The 14,222-nt window shown below is 38.9% G+C and overlaps 1 protein-coding gene, 1 long non-coding RNA gene and 1 pseudogene across 4 annotated transcripts in view; all 3 read right to left on the bottom strand.

The window, feature by feature from the left end:
- Positions 1-1,144, bottom strand: part of LOC125617756 — a 16,351-nt gene extending 15,207 nt beyond the window's left edge. The window contains exon 1 of the long non-coding RNA XR_007348877.1: positions 102-1,144. This is a non-coding gene — a long non-coding RNA (uncharacterized LOC125617756). The remainder of the gene's footprint in view (positions 1-101) is intronic.
- Positions 1,145-6,282: 5,138 nt separating this feature from the next.
- Positions 6,283-9,053, bottom strand: LOC107153657 (annotated as a pseudogene).
- An 815-nt stretch (positions 9,054-9,868) lies between these two features.
- CUNH6orf163 (chromosome unknown C6orf163 homolog) overlaps positions 9,869-14,222 on the bottom strand; it is an 18,686-nt gene continuing 14,332 nt past the window's right edge. For all 3 annotated transcript variants that reach the window (XM_015499162.2, XM_015499169.2, XM_048806073.1), the window contains one exon: positions 9,869-10,371. In XM_015499162.2, the coding sequence (XP_015354648.1) occupies positions 9,939-10,371 (433 nt within the window). In that variant the 3' untranslated portion in view covers positions 9,869-9,938. The remainder of the gene's footprint in view (positions 10,372-14,222) is intronic.

Below are 14,222 nucleotides of genomic sequence, written 5' to 3'. Positions count from 1 at the left end.
AGTTTTTTTTTTTTTTTTTTGGTACCAGAATTTTTTTTTTTTTTTTTAATAAGAGGTGCTGAGTTGCTTAAGACTAAGTTGCTGAGGTTGGCTTTGAACACTTGATCCTCCTGCCTCAGCCTCCTAAGCTGCTGGGATTATAGGTTTGTGCCATCTCATCTGGCCAATTCATGAATGAGTCTATGCATAATGTGCTCAGTGTGCTATTGGTTGCTGTCACTATGTATTCAATACTGAAAACCTCTATCTCACGTATCCATCTATCTCACGTATCCATCTGCCTGAACCTTGTAATATTATGAATTCTAATTCTGTCACTTACTAGCCAGTGTGCTCTGGGAAAAGTTATTTAATCTCTGTGAGCCTTGGTTTTCCTTTAAATTGGGAGCAATAAAGTTTGCTCCCAAAAGTAATTGTGAGGATTAAATAAACGTGTTTAAAATACCTACCATGTCAGTTAGTACATGGCCATTTTTATCATCTATAAACAACAACAACAACAAAATGGGATAGCACCCTCTGTCCTGTCTTAAAGATTGTTTTGAGAACAATGTACATGAAAAAGCAGTGTAAAGCATTATCCTAATGTTATTTACCAATTAATCTGAATTGCAGTTGTCCTGAAATTTCAGAAAGTTAAACACTGAGGATAATAATAGAATGCATGATGCAGTTGTAAATAAGTTGCTACTTTTACCATTACAAAATCCAACACTGGTTAATGTAAACAAATCCTCAGGAAGTTTTTCACACTGAATCCCATTGGTGTTCCTACCCATATAAATAAAGAGCTCCATTTTATTGTTAAATCCAATTTCTACTAGAACTGGCCCCCACTGGATCCTGCTATTCAGCTTTTTGTGTCTTTTGTCTTATTTCTTAATATTTCTTTAGACTTTTATTTTCCCTGCTTGCTCACAGCCTGCATATGGAGAACTGGTTATGCACAGGTCGTGTAGCACAATGCTATTCAAGTTTCCCAAGTAATAATCTTTCTACTAGAAGTTAACGTACCTCTCCACAATAGGAACAATGTAAGGACTGTCAGGGGCTAGAAGGAAATTCTCCTTCAAAGAATAGCCTGACAGTTACAAGAAACAGCCCCCTGGGAGACATCCTGCCTGGGAGACATCCTGCAGCTACCTATCTTCCTGAAACATCCTGCGGTTATCAGGATCATCAGACATCCTGCAGCTGGCAGTTTTACCACCCACATCCAGCAACTGCTGATTAGAGAGCTTCCCCATCCCCAGCATATAAATACCCCTGTGTGAACAATAAAAGTTTGCAGCTTGATCAGAACTCCTGTCTTGCTGTCATCCCTCATGTCTCTTGTCCCTTCATTCCTCCCCACCTAGGTTCGCCGCCCACGTTGATGTGTCCTGCCAGTCGGGACAAAGGACATGTCTCTTCACTGCAACAGATGCTAAAATACTTATGTCTGACCTAGAAGTGAACAAAGTTAGACACAAAAGTGTTTAGATTTTCTCTGGGAAACATTTCCCTCCTTATTAGTATAATTCCGCTCCCTGTTTTCTCTCCTACATTAGACTTGGTATTTGTATTAGTCAGGATTCTCTAGAGGAACAGAATCTACAGGAAGTATGATTATGAAAAGTGGACTTATTAGATTGTCTTACATCACCAGAAGCTAGATAGTCAGTCCACAGACCGTCTGCAGGCTGGAGAGCTGGAAATCAGTAGCTGTGCTGTTCAAAAGGCTGAAGCCCCAGAACAAGAGGGTTAGTTGTGCTACTCTAGTCTGAGATTGAACACTTTTGGAAACTCCCTGGACAATCAGTGGCAGAGTCTGCTTTGGAAGAGTGAAGAAGTAAAAGTCTGATATCCTCAGGTGATCACAGCAGTAATTAAGAACCTGTTCAATAAGGATTGAGGGACACCAGCCTGCAGAGGACCCAGGCTCAAAGTAGGCCCTGGTCCATCCCTCCACTGATGGGGCAGACACCCTCCAGAGCCTAGCCTCTGGCATAGGACCACCCTTTCGGTCCAGCAGACTACTGCAAGAGTCAGGCAGGCCCAGATCTGTCCACACTGACTTGTGCAGGACCCAGGTCCAGGGTGGGTCCGAGTTCATCCCCCCAACCCCCACCTGTGAGCCTAAGCCTAATCCACTTTCATCTTGGGACACTGCAGTCATCTCCATAGCCTTTCCCACATAGTAACCCCTAACTTTTTGACAACAGATAGGGCCTACAAGCAGCTGCATCTCAGAACAGGCATCCCAAAGGGAGTGTGAGGCCCAGTCTTGTAGCCCCTTCTCTGTAAGACATTGCTTCCATCCTGGGGCACCTTAACTATTATCTTGAGTTACCTCTGCTATTGCCACCAACCTTAGATGCAGTAGCATACACTGAGGGACACCTGCAGGATCTGGAAGCCCAACATCAAGGTGAGGTAGAGACAATCTGCATGGGTACTACAAGAATATAGGAAAGAAACTGTAATATCTCATATCCACACTGCAAGAAAGGAAGACACATAGACAACATGAAAAAACAAGGGAAGAAAGTGCCCCAAACAAACCAGGATACTACAATAACAGAAGCCATGTATAGTGAAGTTGATGAAATGTCAGAGAAGGAGTTTAGAAGATTCATAATTAAAATGATCTGTGAATTAAAGAATGACCTAAATGAACAAATATAGGCAAAAATTAATCATTCCAACAATGAGATAAGAGAGCAAATACAGGAGCAAAAGATTACTTCAAGAGAGATATAGAGACTGAAAAAAAAAACGGAAAGTCTTGAAATGAATGATACAATAAACCAAATAAAAAAGTCAATAGAAAGCATAACCAACAGACTAGATCACTTGGAAGAAAGAATGTCAGATAATGAAGACAAAGTATACAACCTGGAAAATAAAGTTGATCAGTGAGGATAGTAAGAAACCATGAACAGAACATACAAGAATTATGGGGCAGCATCAAAAGTCCAAATCTAAGAGTTATTGGGATAGAGGAAGGCACAGAGTTTCAAACCAAAGGAATGCACAATCTCTTCTATGAGATAATATCAGAAAATTTCCCAAGCATGAAGAATGAATTGGAAAACCAAATACAAGAGGCTTATAGGACACCAAATGCACAAAATTACAACAGATCTACACCAAGGCACATTATAATGAAAATGACTAGCATACAGAATAAGGATAGAATCTTAAAAGCTGCAAGAGAGGAATCAGATCACATATAGGGGGAGACCATATCTCAGCAGATTTTTCAACCCAGACGCTCAAAGCCAGGAGATCATGGAACAACATATACCAAGCTCTGAAAGGAAATGGATGCCAACCAAGAATCTTATATTCAGCAAAACTAAGCTTTAATGATAAAATAAAAACTTTACATGATAAACAAAAGTTAAAAGAATTTACAACTAGAAAGTCTGCAGTACAGAACATCCTCAGCAAAATATTCCAAGAAGAGGAAATGAAAAACAATGATGAAAACCAGCAGAGAGAGGTATTATACTAAAAGAAAATCTAATCAGAGGAGAAACCGAGTCACATTAAATAGCAAAAATAAACAAAAATGGCTGGGAATACAAATCGTGTCTCAATAATAACCCTGAATGTTAATGGCCTAAACTCACCAATCTAAAGACATAGACTAGCAGATTGGATCTAAAAAAAAGACCCAATAATTTGCTGCCTCCAAGAGAATCATCTCATAGGAAAAGACATCCACAGACTGAAGGTGAAGGGTAGGGAAAAATCTACCACTCACATAGACTACAGAAGCAAGCAGGGGTTTCCATCCTTATATCAAATAAAGTAGACTTCAAACTAAAGTCAATTAAAAAGGATAAAGAAGGACACTACATAATGCTCAAGGGAACCATACACCAAAAGACTTAACAATTATAAATATATATGCCCCAAACAATGAAGCATCTACATTCATCAAACAAACTCTTCTCAAGTACAAGAGTCAAATAGACCACAACATAATAATTTTGGGTGACCTTAACACACCTCTTTCATCACTAGATAGCTCTTCCAAACAAAAGCTGAACAAAGAAACTATAGAACTCAATAATACAATCAATAACTTAGACTTAACTGACATATATAGAATATTTCATCCTTCAATGAGAGAATACACTTCCTTCTCGGCAGCACATGGATCCTTCTCTAAAATAGACCATATATTATGCCACACAGCAACTCTTAGCAAATATAAAAAAAAATGGAGCAAAAAGTATTATCCTGAATTCTATCAGATCATAATGGAATGAAATTAGAAATCAATGATAAAATAAGAAATAAAATCCACTCCAACTCCTGGAGACTAAATAATATGCTACTGAATGAACAATGGGCTGCAGAAGACATCAAGGAGGAGATTAAAAATTAATTTTAGAGGTGAATGAGAACACAGATACCACATATTAAAATCTCTGGGGGGCTGGGGATGTGGCTCAAGCAGTAGCACACTTGCCTGGCATGCGTGCGGCCCGGGTTCGATCCTCAGCACCACATACAAATAAAAGATGTTGTGTCCGCCAAAAACTGAAGAATAAATATTAAAATTCTCTCTCTCTCTCTCTCTTAAAAAAATAAGATAAAATCTCTGGGACACTATGAAAGCAGTTCTAAGAGTAAAGTTCATTGCATGGAGTTTATTCCTTAAAAGTAGAAAAAGTCAACAAATAAATGACTTAACATTATATCTCAAAGCCCTAAAAGAAGAAGAACAAATCAACACCAAAAGCAATAGAAGACAGGAAATAATTAAAATCAGAGCTGAAATCAATGAAATTGAAACAAAATAAATAATTGACAGAACAAAAGATTGGTTCTTTGAAAAAATAAATAAAGTTGTCTACAGTCATATAATTTGCCCAAATTGAATCAGGATGATATACACAATTTAAACAGATCAATTTCAAGTGATGAAATAGAAGATGCCTTCAAAAGCCTACCAACCAAGAAAGCCTAGGACCTGATGGATACACAGCCGAGTTCTACAAAACCTTTAAAGGAAAACTAAGATTTCATCTCACTCCAATCAGAATGGCAGCTATTATGAAGACAAACAAAAATAAGTGTTGGTAAGGATGTGGGACAAAAGGTACACTCATACAGTGCTGGTGGGACTGCAAACTGGTACAGCCAATATGGAAAGCAGTATGGAGATTTCTTGGAAAATTGGGAATGGAACCACCATTTGATCCAACTATCCATCTCCTTGGTCAATACCAAAAGTACTTATAAAAACCATACTACAGAGACACAGCCACATCAAAGTTTATAGCAGCACAATTCACAATAGCTAAACTGTGGAACTAACCTAGATGCCCTTCAATAGATGAACGGATAAAAAAAATGTGTTATATATACACAATGGAATTTTACTTAGCAATAAAAGAGAATGAAATCATGGCATTTGCAGGTAAATGGATGAAGTTAGAGAATATAATGATAAGTGAAGTTAGCAATCTCAAATAACCAAATGCCCAATGTTTTCTTGATACAAGGAGGCTGATTCTTAGTGGGATAGGGAGAGGAACATGGGAGGAATAGATGAACTCTAGATAGGGCAGAGGGGCTGGAGGGGAAGGGGAGGTTAGAAATGATGGTGGAACGTGATGATCACTTTTATCCAAAGTACATGTATGAAGACATGAATTGGTGTGAATATACTTTATATGCAACCAGAGATATAAAAAATTGTGCTCTATATGTGTAATAAGAATTGTAATGTATTCCACTGTTATATATAAATAAATAAACAAATAAATAAATAAATAAAAACAAGACAAAAAAAAAAAAGGAAGGATCAAGAGCTGGGGTTGTAGCTCAGTGGTAGAGTGCTTACATATGAAAGGCACTGTGTTCAATCCTTAGCACCACATAAAAATAAAGGTATTGTGTCTTAAAAAAAAATAAGAAGACTTAAGCTTGCATCTGCTGCTGCTTCCTTGTTCTTCCAACTTTTATTTTGTCCAATTCACCATCCTGTGGGTCTCCACTTCAGTTGGCTATTCACATGCCAATCATACCTAGAAACACCCTCAATGACACACTCAGAAACCTCTTAATCATTGGCATCTCTTAATCCAATCCAGTTGACACTTCAAATTAACAAGTCTGCTCTTTGTCAACTTGATATCCAAATATGACTTTTTACATCATACTTAATCTCGAAATAAACAAATAACAAGGTCATAATTCCGCCTAGCATAACTATTCTTCTGACAACAGAAAACGCACTAGTTCTTTTCCGAGAATAGAAAAAAAAAGCAAAGACATTACTAATGTTAAGCCAATTAATATTACATTACATGATGAGTAACAGGAAAGTAACAATCAATTCCTCTTAATTCATATGTAAGTATGCACAAACGTATTCTTAATGGAATAAGAAATATTCAATGGCAATTACAATCCTGGTTTCTGTAACTGGTCATGTGGCCATATTCGGTATTTATGACTCTTCTACTAGCCATTTTGTATTCTCTCTACCTTCAGCAAGCACCTCAGCAGGTCTTGGTTCTTTATCTGGAGGTGTGACCCACACCTTAATTCCTGAAGGGCCTGAGACATTTGTTGTCTTGCCTGGATTGGGTTGTGGTAGTTTCTCATTGACAGGGTAATATAAAGAGATACCCTAAGAGATCTCCTGCACTTCCGGGAGTATGCTTCCTTACCTCTATTGTGAAATAACAGTCCAATGTCCCCTTGGTAATCTGGATCAATCACCAGCACCATAACTCCCTTATTAGCCTGTTGACTCAGAGACATGAGGAGCTCAAAGTGGCCAGGGGAAAGTCTTAACTTCAGTTTAATGAAATCATTGTTGTATTTCCTGGCAGAAGCATTCCTGCTTCTGGAACTAAGACTTCTAGGCCCACGATCAGGGACAGGAAGCGATAACTTTCCTTGTGGGTGACTCGGGTTAAGGGTGAGTGGTACCATTCCTTTCTCCACTCCTTGATTCCTGGACCCATGAATTCTAGCAATAGGAGAGACAGTACTATATAGTGGATGCTGATTCAGAGTATACACAGCCTTCTGAAGAACCTTGCCCCAGCCCTGCAACGTACTACCACCTAGCTGGCACTGTAACTGCATCTTCAAGAGTCCATTCCATAGTTCTATCAAATCAGCTCCTTCAGGATGGTGGGGAACATGGCAAGACCAGTGAATCCCATGAGCATGAGCCATTGCCTCATTCTTTGGATGTGAAGTGAGTTCCTTGGTCCAAAGCAATGCTATGTGGAATACCATGACTATGGATAGGCATTCTGTAAATCCACAGATGGTGGTTTTGGCTGAAGCACTACATGCAGGAAAGGCATAGCCACACCCAGAATAAGGACAACAGCTGCCCCTTCCATGATGAAAGTGGTCCAATATAATCAACTTGCCACCAAGTTGCTGGCTGATCTCCCCAGGGAATGATGCCATATTAGGGGTTTAGCGTCAGTCTCTGCTGCTGGCAGATTGAACACTCAGCAGTGGCTGTAGCCAAACCAGCCTTAGTGAGTGGAAGTCCATGCTGCTGAGCCCATGCATAACTGCCACATCTGAAGATGATGGCAGGGCCTTGCTCCAAAATCCCAATGGCCTCTTCTGTGATTCACCGATGGGGGCCTGCCAAAGATTCCAGACAATGCCACTGACACTTCAAATACCATTTAGTCAGCTGGGTCATATGGTCCAAGTGGCAGAGCAGCCTGCATAGGAGTCTGGTCCTGTTCTGGACCCCAGTCAAAGCAAGAAGTTTTTCTAGTCACTTGGTAGATGGGCTGAAGTAACACCCACGTATGGAATCTGCTGCCTCCCAAATCTACCAGGTGTTGTGCTTCTTTTTTATTTGTAGGAGAGGCCAGATGCAATAACTTATCCTCTACGTTAGAAGAAATATCTCGGTAGGCCCCACCACTGGACTCCTAGAAACTTTACTGAAGTTGAAGGCCCTTGAATTTTAGTGGGATTTATTTCCCATCCTCTGATACGCAAATGCTCCACTAGCAAGTTCAAAGTGATTGCTACCTCCTGCTCAGTAATCAACATAATGTCATTGATATAATGGACCAGTGTAATACACTGTGGAAGAGAAAGATGAACAAGTCTCTGTGGACTAAGCTGTGACACAGTGCTGGAGCTGACATACCCCTGAGGAAGGACAGTTGAAGGTATATTGCTGGCCTTGCCAGCTGAAAGCAAATCATTTCTTGTGGTCCTTATGCACTGAGATGGAGGAAAAAAGCACATGCCAAATCAATAGCCACATACCAGGTACCAGGAGATGTATTAATCTGCTCAAGTGAAGAAACCACATCTGGTACAGCAGCGGCAACTGGAGTCACCACCTGATTAAGCTTATGATAATCAACTGTCATTCCCCAAGACCCATCTATCTTCTGCACAGGCCAAACAGGAGAGTTACATGGGGATGTTGTGGGAATCACCAGCCCCGCATCCTTCAAGTCCTTGATGGTGGCACCAATCTCTGCAATCCCTCCTGTGATGCGATGCTGCTTTTGATTCACTATTTTCCCAGGTATAGGAAACTCCAGAGGCTTCCATTTAGCTTTTTCCACCATAACAGTCCTCACTCCACAGGTTAGAGAACCAATGTGGGAGTTTTGCCAAGTGCTAAGAATATCTATCCTGATTACACATTCTGGGACTAGGGAAATAAACACAAGATGAGTTTGGGGGCCCACTGGACCCATTGTGAGTCAGACCTTGTCCAAAACGCCATTGATCACCTGACCTCCATAAGCCCCTACTTTTATTGGAGAGCCACAATGATGTTTTGGGTCTCCTGGAATCAATTCAGAGCTGTCTAGTAGTTCCTGAAAGTTCTGATCACTGCCTTTTCCCCAATACACAGTTACCCTGGTAAAAGGCCGTAGGTCCCTTTGGGGAAGGATGGGAGAAAGATTAACAGTAAAAAAACAGATTTTGGGTACTGTACCAGGGTCCTTCCACAAGGAGACCTGGCCTCCCCTTAATTCAAATCTTAGTTCTAAATCTGTAATTGACTCATATCTGGGAAGCAGTTGAGGGGTCATGATTCTCTGTTGTTATGATCTAAGGCAAACTTTTGTAAATTTGCCCTGGAATTTTCCTGCTTATATTAGTCAAGTAGAATTTGGTGGGTTTTCCATCTATTTGGCTTCTAGAGACACTATGATTAATTAGACAATGCCAGAGATCTATACTATACGAGTCAGAACATTGCATCCACTTCTTCCCCTTTGCTGTCCATTATGGTAACTATGATCACACTGTCTTTGGCAACTGAGGGCTGCCACTTGGCCCCTTCCTCCCCGAGACCACAGTTCCCACAGTAATGTCTGGCATGCAAAGAAGAGCAACCACAGAGCTCTTCAAGGATGCTGATGACACCTCACAAATTTGTTTCTTATAGTTTTGATGAAGGGTACAACTTCTGGACCTTCCAAGTATGGGGAGAAAGGTTGTACATGACAGATTTATTCCAGCATTCCAATCTCTCTGAGCCTCTGAATTCCCTCATTAACAGTAAACCAAGGGATGTCAGGCATTTCCAGCTCATTTATAATAGGCCATCTTTGAACCCATACTTCAGCCAACCAGCCACACAAACTATTAGTACCCTTTTAAACACTGAGCTATTACCTTACATCTAGAATCTCTGCTAAATGAGCCAATATCAATAATTTAGCCTGATCTAAGTTTATGTTCCTTCCACTCAGAAGCCTTTTAATCATTGGCATCTCTTAATCCAATCAAGTTGACAATTCAAATTAACCATTCATCATAACCTGGAATGTGCTTTTAAGTATTTTGGTTTTCCATGCAATGTATATAGCCCAATCGTACCCTGTACAATACCAGGGGTTAATAGTGGTTTTAAATAAATTTATTAAGCCTTTTGAATGCTGTTTATGTGGAGACATTTCAGCTAAAGACCTCTATTCAAGAGTTGCTTCATTGTCCATAAGAAGATTGGAAGGTGTTTTCCTTCTTTCTGGCATAATAAAATCGGCTTGTCCTGGTGAAAGCTGAGGAAACGTATAATCGATGTATTTTTGAAATGCTGCTCTGGTTTCCTGTAGTTCCTCCTCCAGAAAATCTTTCCAGTTTGTCATGATTCCCAGTTGGTTTACTATGGACAGCAGCTCCCCCTGAGTGTTAACCAGCTTATCCATCACATTACCAAGAGTGGCCTGGTGTGTTTTCTCAGCTTCCTGAAGCACTTCCTGCGCCTCTTCTTGCTTTTGTTTCTGAGCTATGCCATAGTAGATGTTCATTTCATGTTCCTTTTCTCTTATTATCTGGTTAAAGTTCATCCTCTGGTCCTTAATGATGGATGCACCAGTATTCACGAGTTCTTCCATGGCCTTGCTACAAAAAAAAAATGATACAGATTTATTAATTAGATGGATTACCTACTAAAAACAGATTGATTTTCACTATATCCACAGATGTATAAGAAATCATTACATTACTGAGATGAGACAGGCTGCTGTAGAAAGCATTAGCAATGAGTCAAAAAAAATTTTTCATAACAAGGAGGCTATTCAGCTTCTCTGCTGTGGGATAGAGCAAGGCCTCTAGTCTAATGTCTCATGGTACATTTGGGGACCTGCATTCACTTTAGCCAGAAAAAATATGAATGTGTTTTGCTTAAAAATGAAGAAATAATGGCTGGGGTTGTGGCTCAGTGGTAGAGTGCTTGCCTAGCATGTGTGAGGCACTCGGTTTAATTCTAAGGACAATAAATAAATAAATAAATGTCCTTCGACAACTAAAAAATAATAATTTTTTAAAATGAAGAAATAGTTTCAAACTTACATACTCCTAGAGAAAATATATCAACCCAGCTACTTGATTTTAGCCAAAGGGAAGAAAACTCTATACCTATGGGCTAGATTTAGCTTTAACTCTGATTTTATCTGAGAGGTGTTCGAGGACAGCCATTTCAGATTTATTTGGTCTCAGGATCCCTTTTATACTCAAAGTTACTAAAGGCCCAGAGATCTTTTGTTTATATGAGTTGTATCTATTGACAGTACTAGAAACTAAATGTAGACATTTAAAAATATTTATTAGTTAATGTAAAAATAACAATAAATCAATTACACATGAACTTAAATATTTTTGTGAAAACCATCTCTTCTAAAACAATAAAATATTTGGTGAGAAGAGTGGCATAATTTTTTTTAATATTGTTTAAAGTCTGGCTACATCAAAGCTATGCTTTCATATTATCTCAATATATTGTGATATTATACACCATAAAACCTCTGGAAAATTTCACTATACACTCATTAAAAAATGAGAGTGAAAAAGGCAGAATCATCAAGAAAGTATTGTTGATTTCATGGATATTCCCCAAATGTCTCAAAGACCCTGAGGGTCCTTGGACTATGCTTTCAGAAGCACTGTTGAATGATTCAGATGTCTGGTTATAATGTATATAGTTATATATAATTTATAGCAGCCAATCCTTTGACCTCTTACCAGGTGCCAAACTTTTGTGCATGTTAACTCACTGACTTCTCAAAAACAATTCTGTGAGATAGTTCTGTTATTATGCTCAATTTAAATAACTTGTCCATCTTCACTTTTAGTAAAAGTGGCAAAATCAGCATCACAACCCATGCAGTCTGAATTCAGGGCAAAAACTCGCAGCCACTATGATAAATCTCTAGTGGATTTCTATAGTTTGCCTAGTCTGAGAAGAACCTCTGAAGATCTGAGAATAAATAAATCTGCAAATGTTGGATTCAAATACTTAACAATTGTTAGTAAAATCCCTCCTGCTTCCCAATTTAACATAACCTTTCCAAGATTTACCACTTACTCTATTGTCCAAATTCCTTCCTCCAAGATGCAATTAATCCTTTCATCTCTTATTGTTCCATCTTGACTTTTAAATTTGACAGCCTTGAACTAAACATCATTTGTCCTTAGCCTCTCTAGTTACTAGACTATTTTTCTTCCTTTTCCCACCAACAAAGCTATATCCATTATTGATAGCAAGTGCTATCATTGGGCACTAACTGTGTCCCAGGAACTTTGCTAAGCATTTTATATTTATTATATCTCATTTAATTTTCATAAGAACACAATGAAGCTGGTATTATTTTATTTATTATTATTCACATGTGATAGGTGAGAAAATTGAGCCTTAGAGAGATTAAGTTATTTTTCAATGTCACACAATTGAGTAAGGGGAAGAGATCCTACCCTTAACCAATACCTGCTTCAATCTCATGAGACATCACTATAAATTTTTCATTGAGAGGGTAATACAATGAATGTAACATTTTAGTGTTGTTATTCCAGTAACAGCGAGTGAACTAAATATTAGTGGGGTGGGTCAGAGAGACCAAACAGTACCATTTTGTAACATTCTGGAGGTGCAATGACCAGAGAGAGGGAGAGGAGACATAAACAAAGAAATATCAGAGTCACAACTGCCAGCAATCAACTACTGCTAGGATATAAGGAGTGCACGAAAAAGAAGAATTTAACCCAACTTCCTGGCTTTCAACTCGGGCCCCAGTGGAATGGAGGTGGCATTAGTAGAAGTGACATTGTACGTACAGTTGATATTGCACATCCACACACATCCTTAGGGTTTAGTCTGATGTTTTATAAAACCCTTGGGTTGTTGGTGAGACTGTGAACATGATGACAGGGGCCACGGAGCTTAGTTCAGAAAGAGCCAGAAGGAGCCTTCCTCGATCAGGTTTTAAGTCCCCAAGGAAGAAACTCTGCTCTTCTAAAGTCACAGTTCTGTAACAGGCAGGGTGATTTTCTTTCTGGGTTGCCCCCACACGGGGGAGGTGTTCAGGTAGGGGCCACTGCAAGTCTCCACAGAGCTGACCTTAGGTAAATCTGGTTTCAATGAAGTCTGTCTTAGATGACTCCTAATTTCACCCTCAATATTTTTTATTTTTATTTTATTTTTTAGAATTTTTTGTTGTAGATGGACACAATACCTTTTTATTTATTTATTTGTATGTGGTGCTGAGGATCGAACCCAGTGCCTCACAATTGGTAGGCAAGTGCTCCACCACGGAACTACAGCCCCAGGCATGAACAGTTTTTTTGTTTGTTTTTGTTTTTTAAACTCCCTGAAATCAAAGTCTCTTCTCAGAAAGTTCTGGTATTGTCTGAATATCCTTTCCAACTTCTTCTAGCCTACCTCAGGGCCCAGATTTTTTACCTTTGGGATTTACTCCTTTTGATTTTAGTCAGGATGTCTCTGAATTTTATTCTGATGATTTCCTGAAGGTATGGAGTTGGAAGCCAGGAATGGGGTGGGGCATAGTGCATAGAGGCTGTGATCTACAGTGCCATTCATCTTTATATTTTCGCTCTTTAACGTGGTAGTTGGAGTGGATATATTTTTTTGTGTGTGTGCCAAATAATATCGAATTTTAAAATAGCTAAGTTGAAGTATTGCAAAAGCTTAAAAGAGTTTATGCTTTAAAATTTTTCTAAACATAAGCAAATTATTTGCCAGAAAAATAGTCAATTCTTATGATTATATATTTAAAATGTTTCCTCTAAAAGAGAGGCCTAGAAAGCACATTGTAAGGACTGAAAGAAGTGGGTATATTAGTGCTCTCTGTTTTTTTTCCTTTCCTTCTTTAAAGTAAATCTTGGAATAATCTCTCCACAAATATTTTTTTTAGCTGTTTACAATATTCTTCTTTATTTGTAATTATAAAACTTTACAATGATGTTATTGTAATTTTTTTTTCTCCACAAATATTTTGAAGGATTGCTATGCAGAGTGGAGGGCAGAGCCAGAAGCCAAGGGTGGAAATGAAGGTGAGGCTTAACATTTTGGATCAACATTAGGAAAAACAAGACAAGTGGCAATGTTTAACGCTTGAACCAACAGCCTCCAATAGCAAGTAACACTCCTGTCACTGGAGGAGATGGCTCACCAGCTGCTGGTTCAGCTCCATAACCTCCAATATCCATTCTGATTAAATGAATATCTATGCTCCTTCTCTAAGCAGTAAGGTCCATCTTCCATCTTTATCTTATACACTCATAGTCTCATAGACTGTAGACTTGAAATTCTGAAATTCACACATTTCAGAATGGTGCTGGTTAGAAATGTAACTATTTTCAAAACAGTTGCAGTAAGTGTCCACACATCTGTAGAATTCAGTCTGATGTTTTAAAGATCTCTCTCTCTCTCTCTCTCTCTCTCTCCCTCCCTCCCTCCC

This window comes from Marmota marmota, unplaced genomic scaffold (genome assembly GCF_001458135.2).
Source record: "Marmota marmota marmota unplaced genomic scaffold, marMar, whole genome shotgun sequence".
In the NCBI taxonomy this organism is placed as follows: domain Eukaryota; kingdom Metazoa; phylum Chordata; class Mammalia; order Rodentia; family Sciuridae; genus Marmota; species Marmota marmota.
Note: the sequence above shows the minus strand (reverse complement) of the source record. Positions and strands in the feature narration are given on the sequence as shown.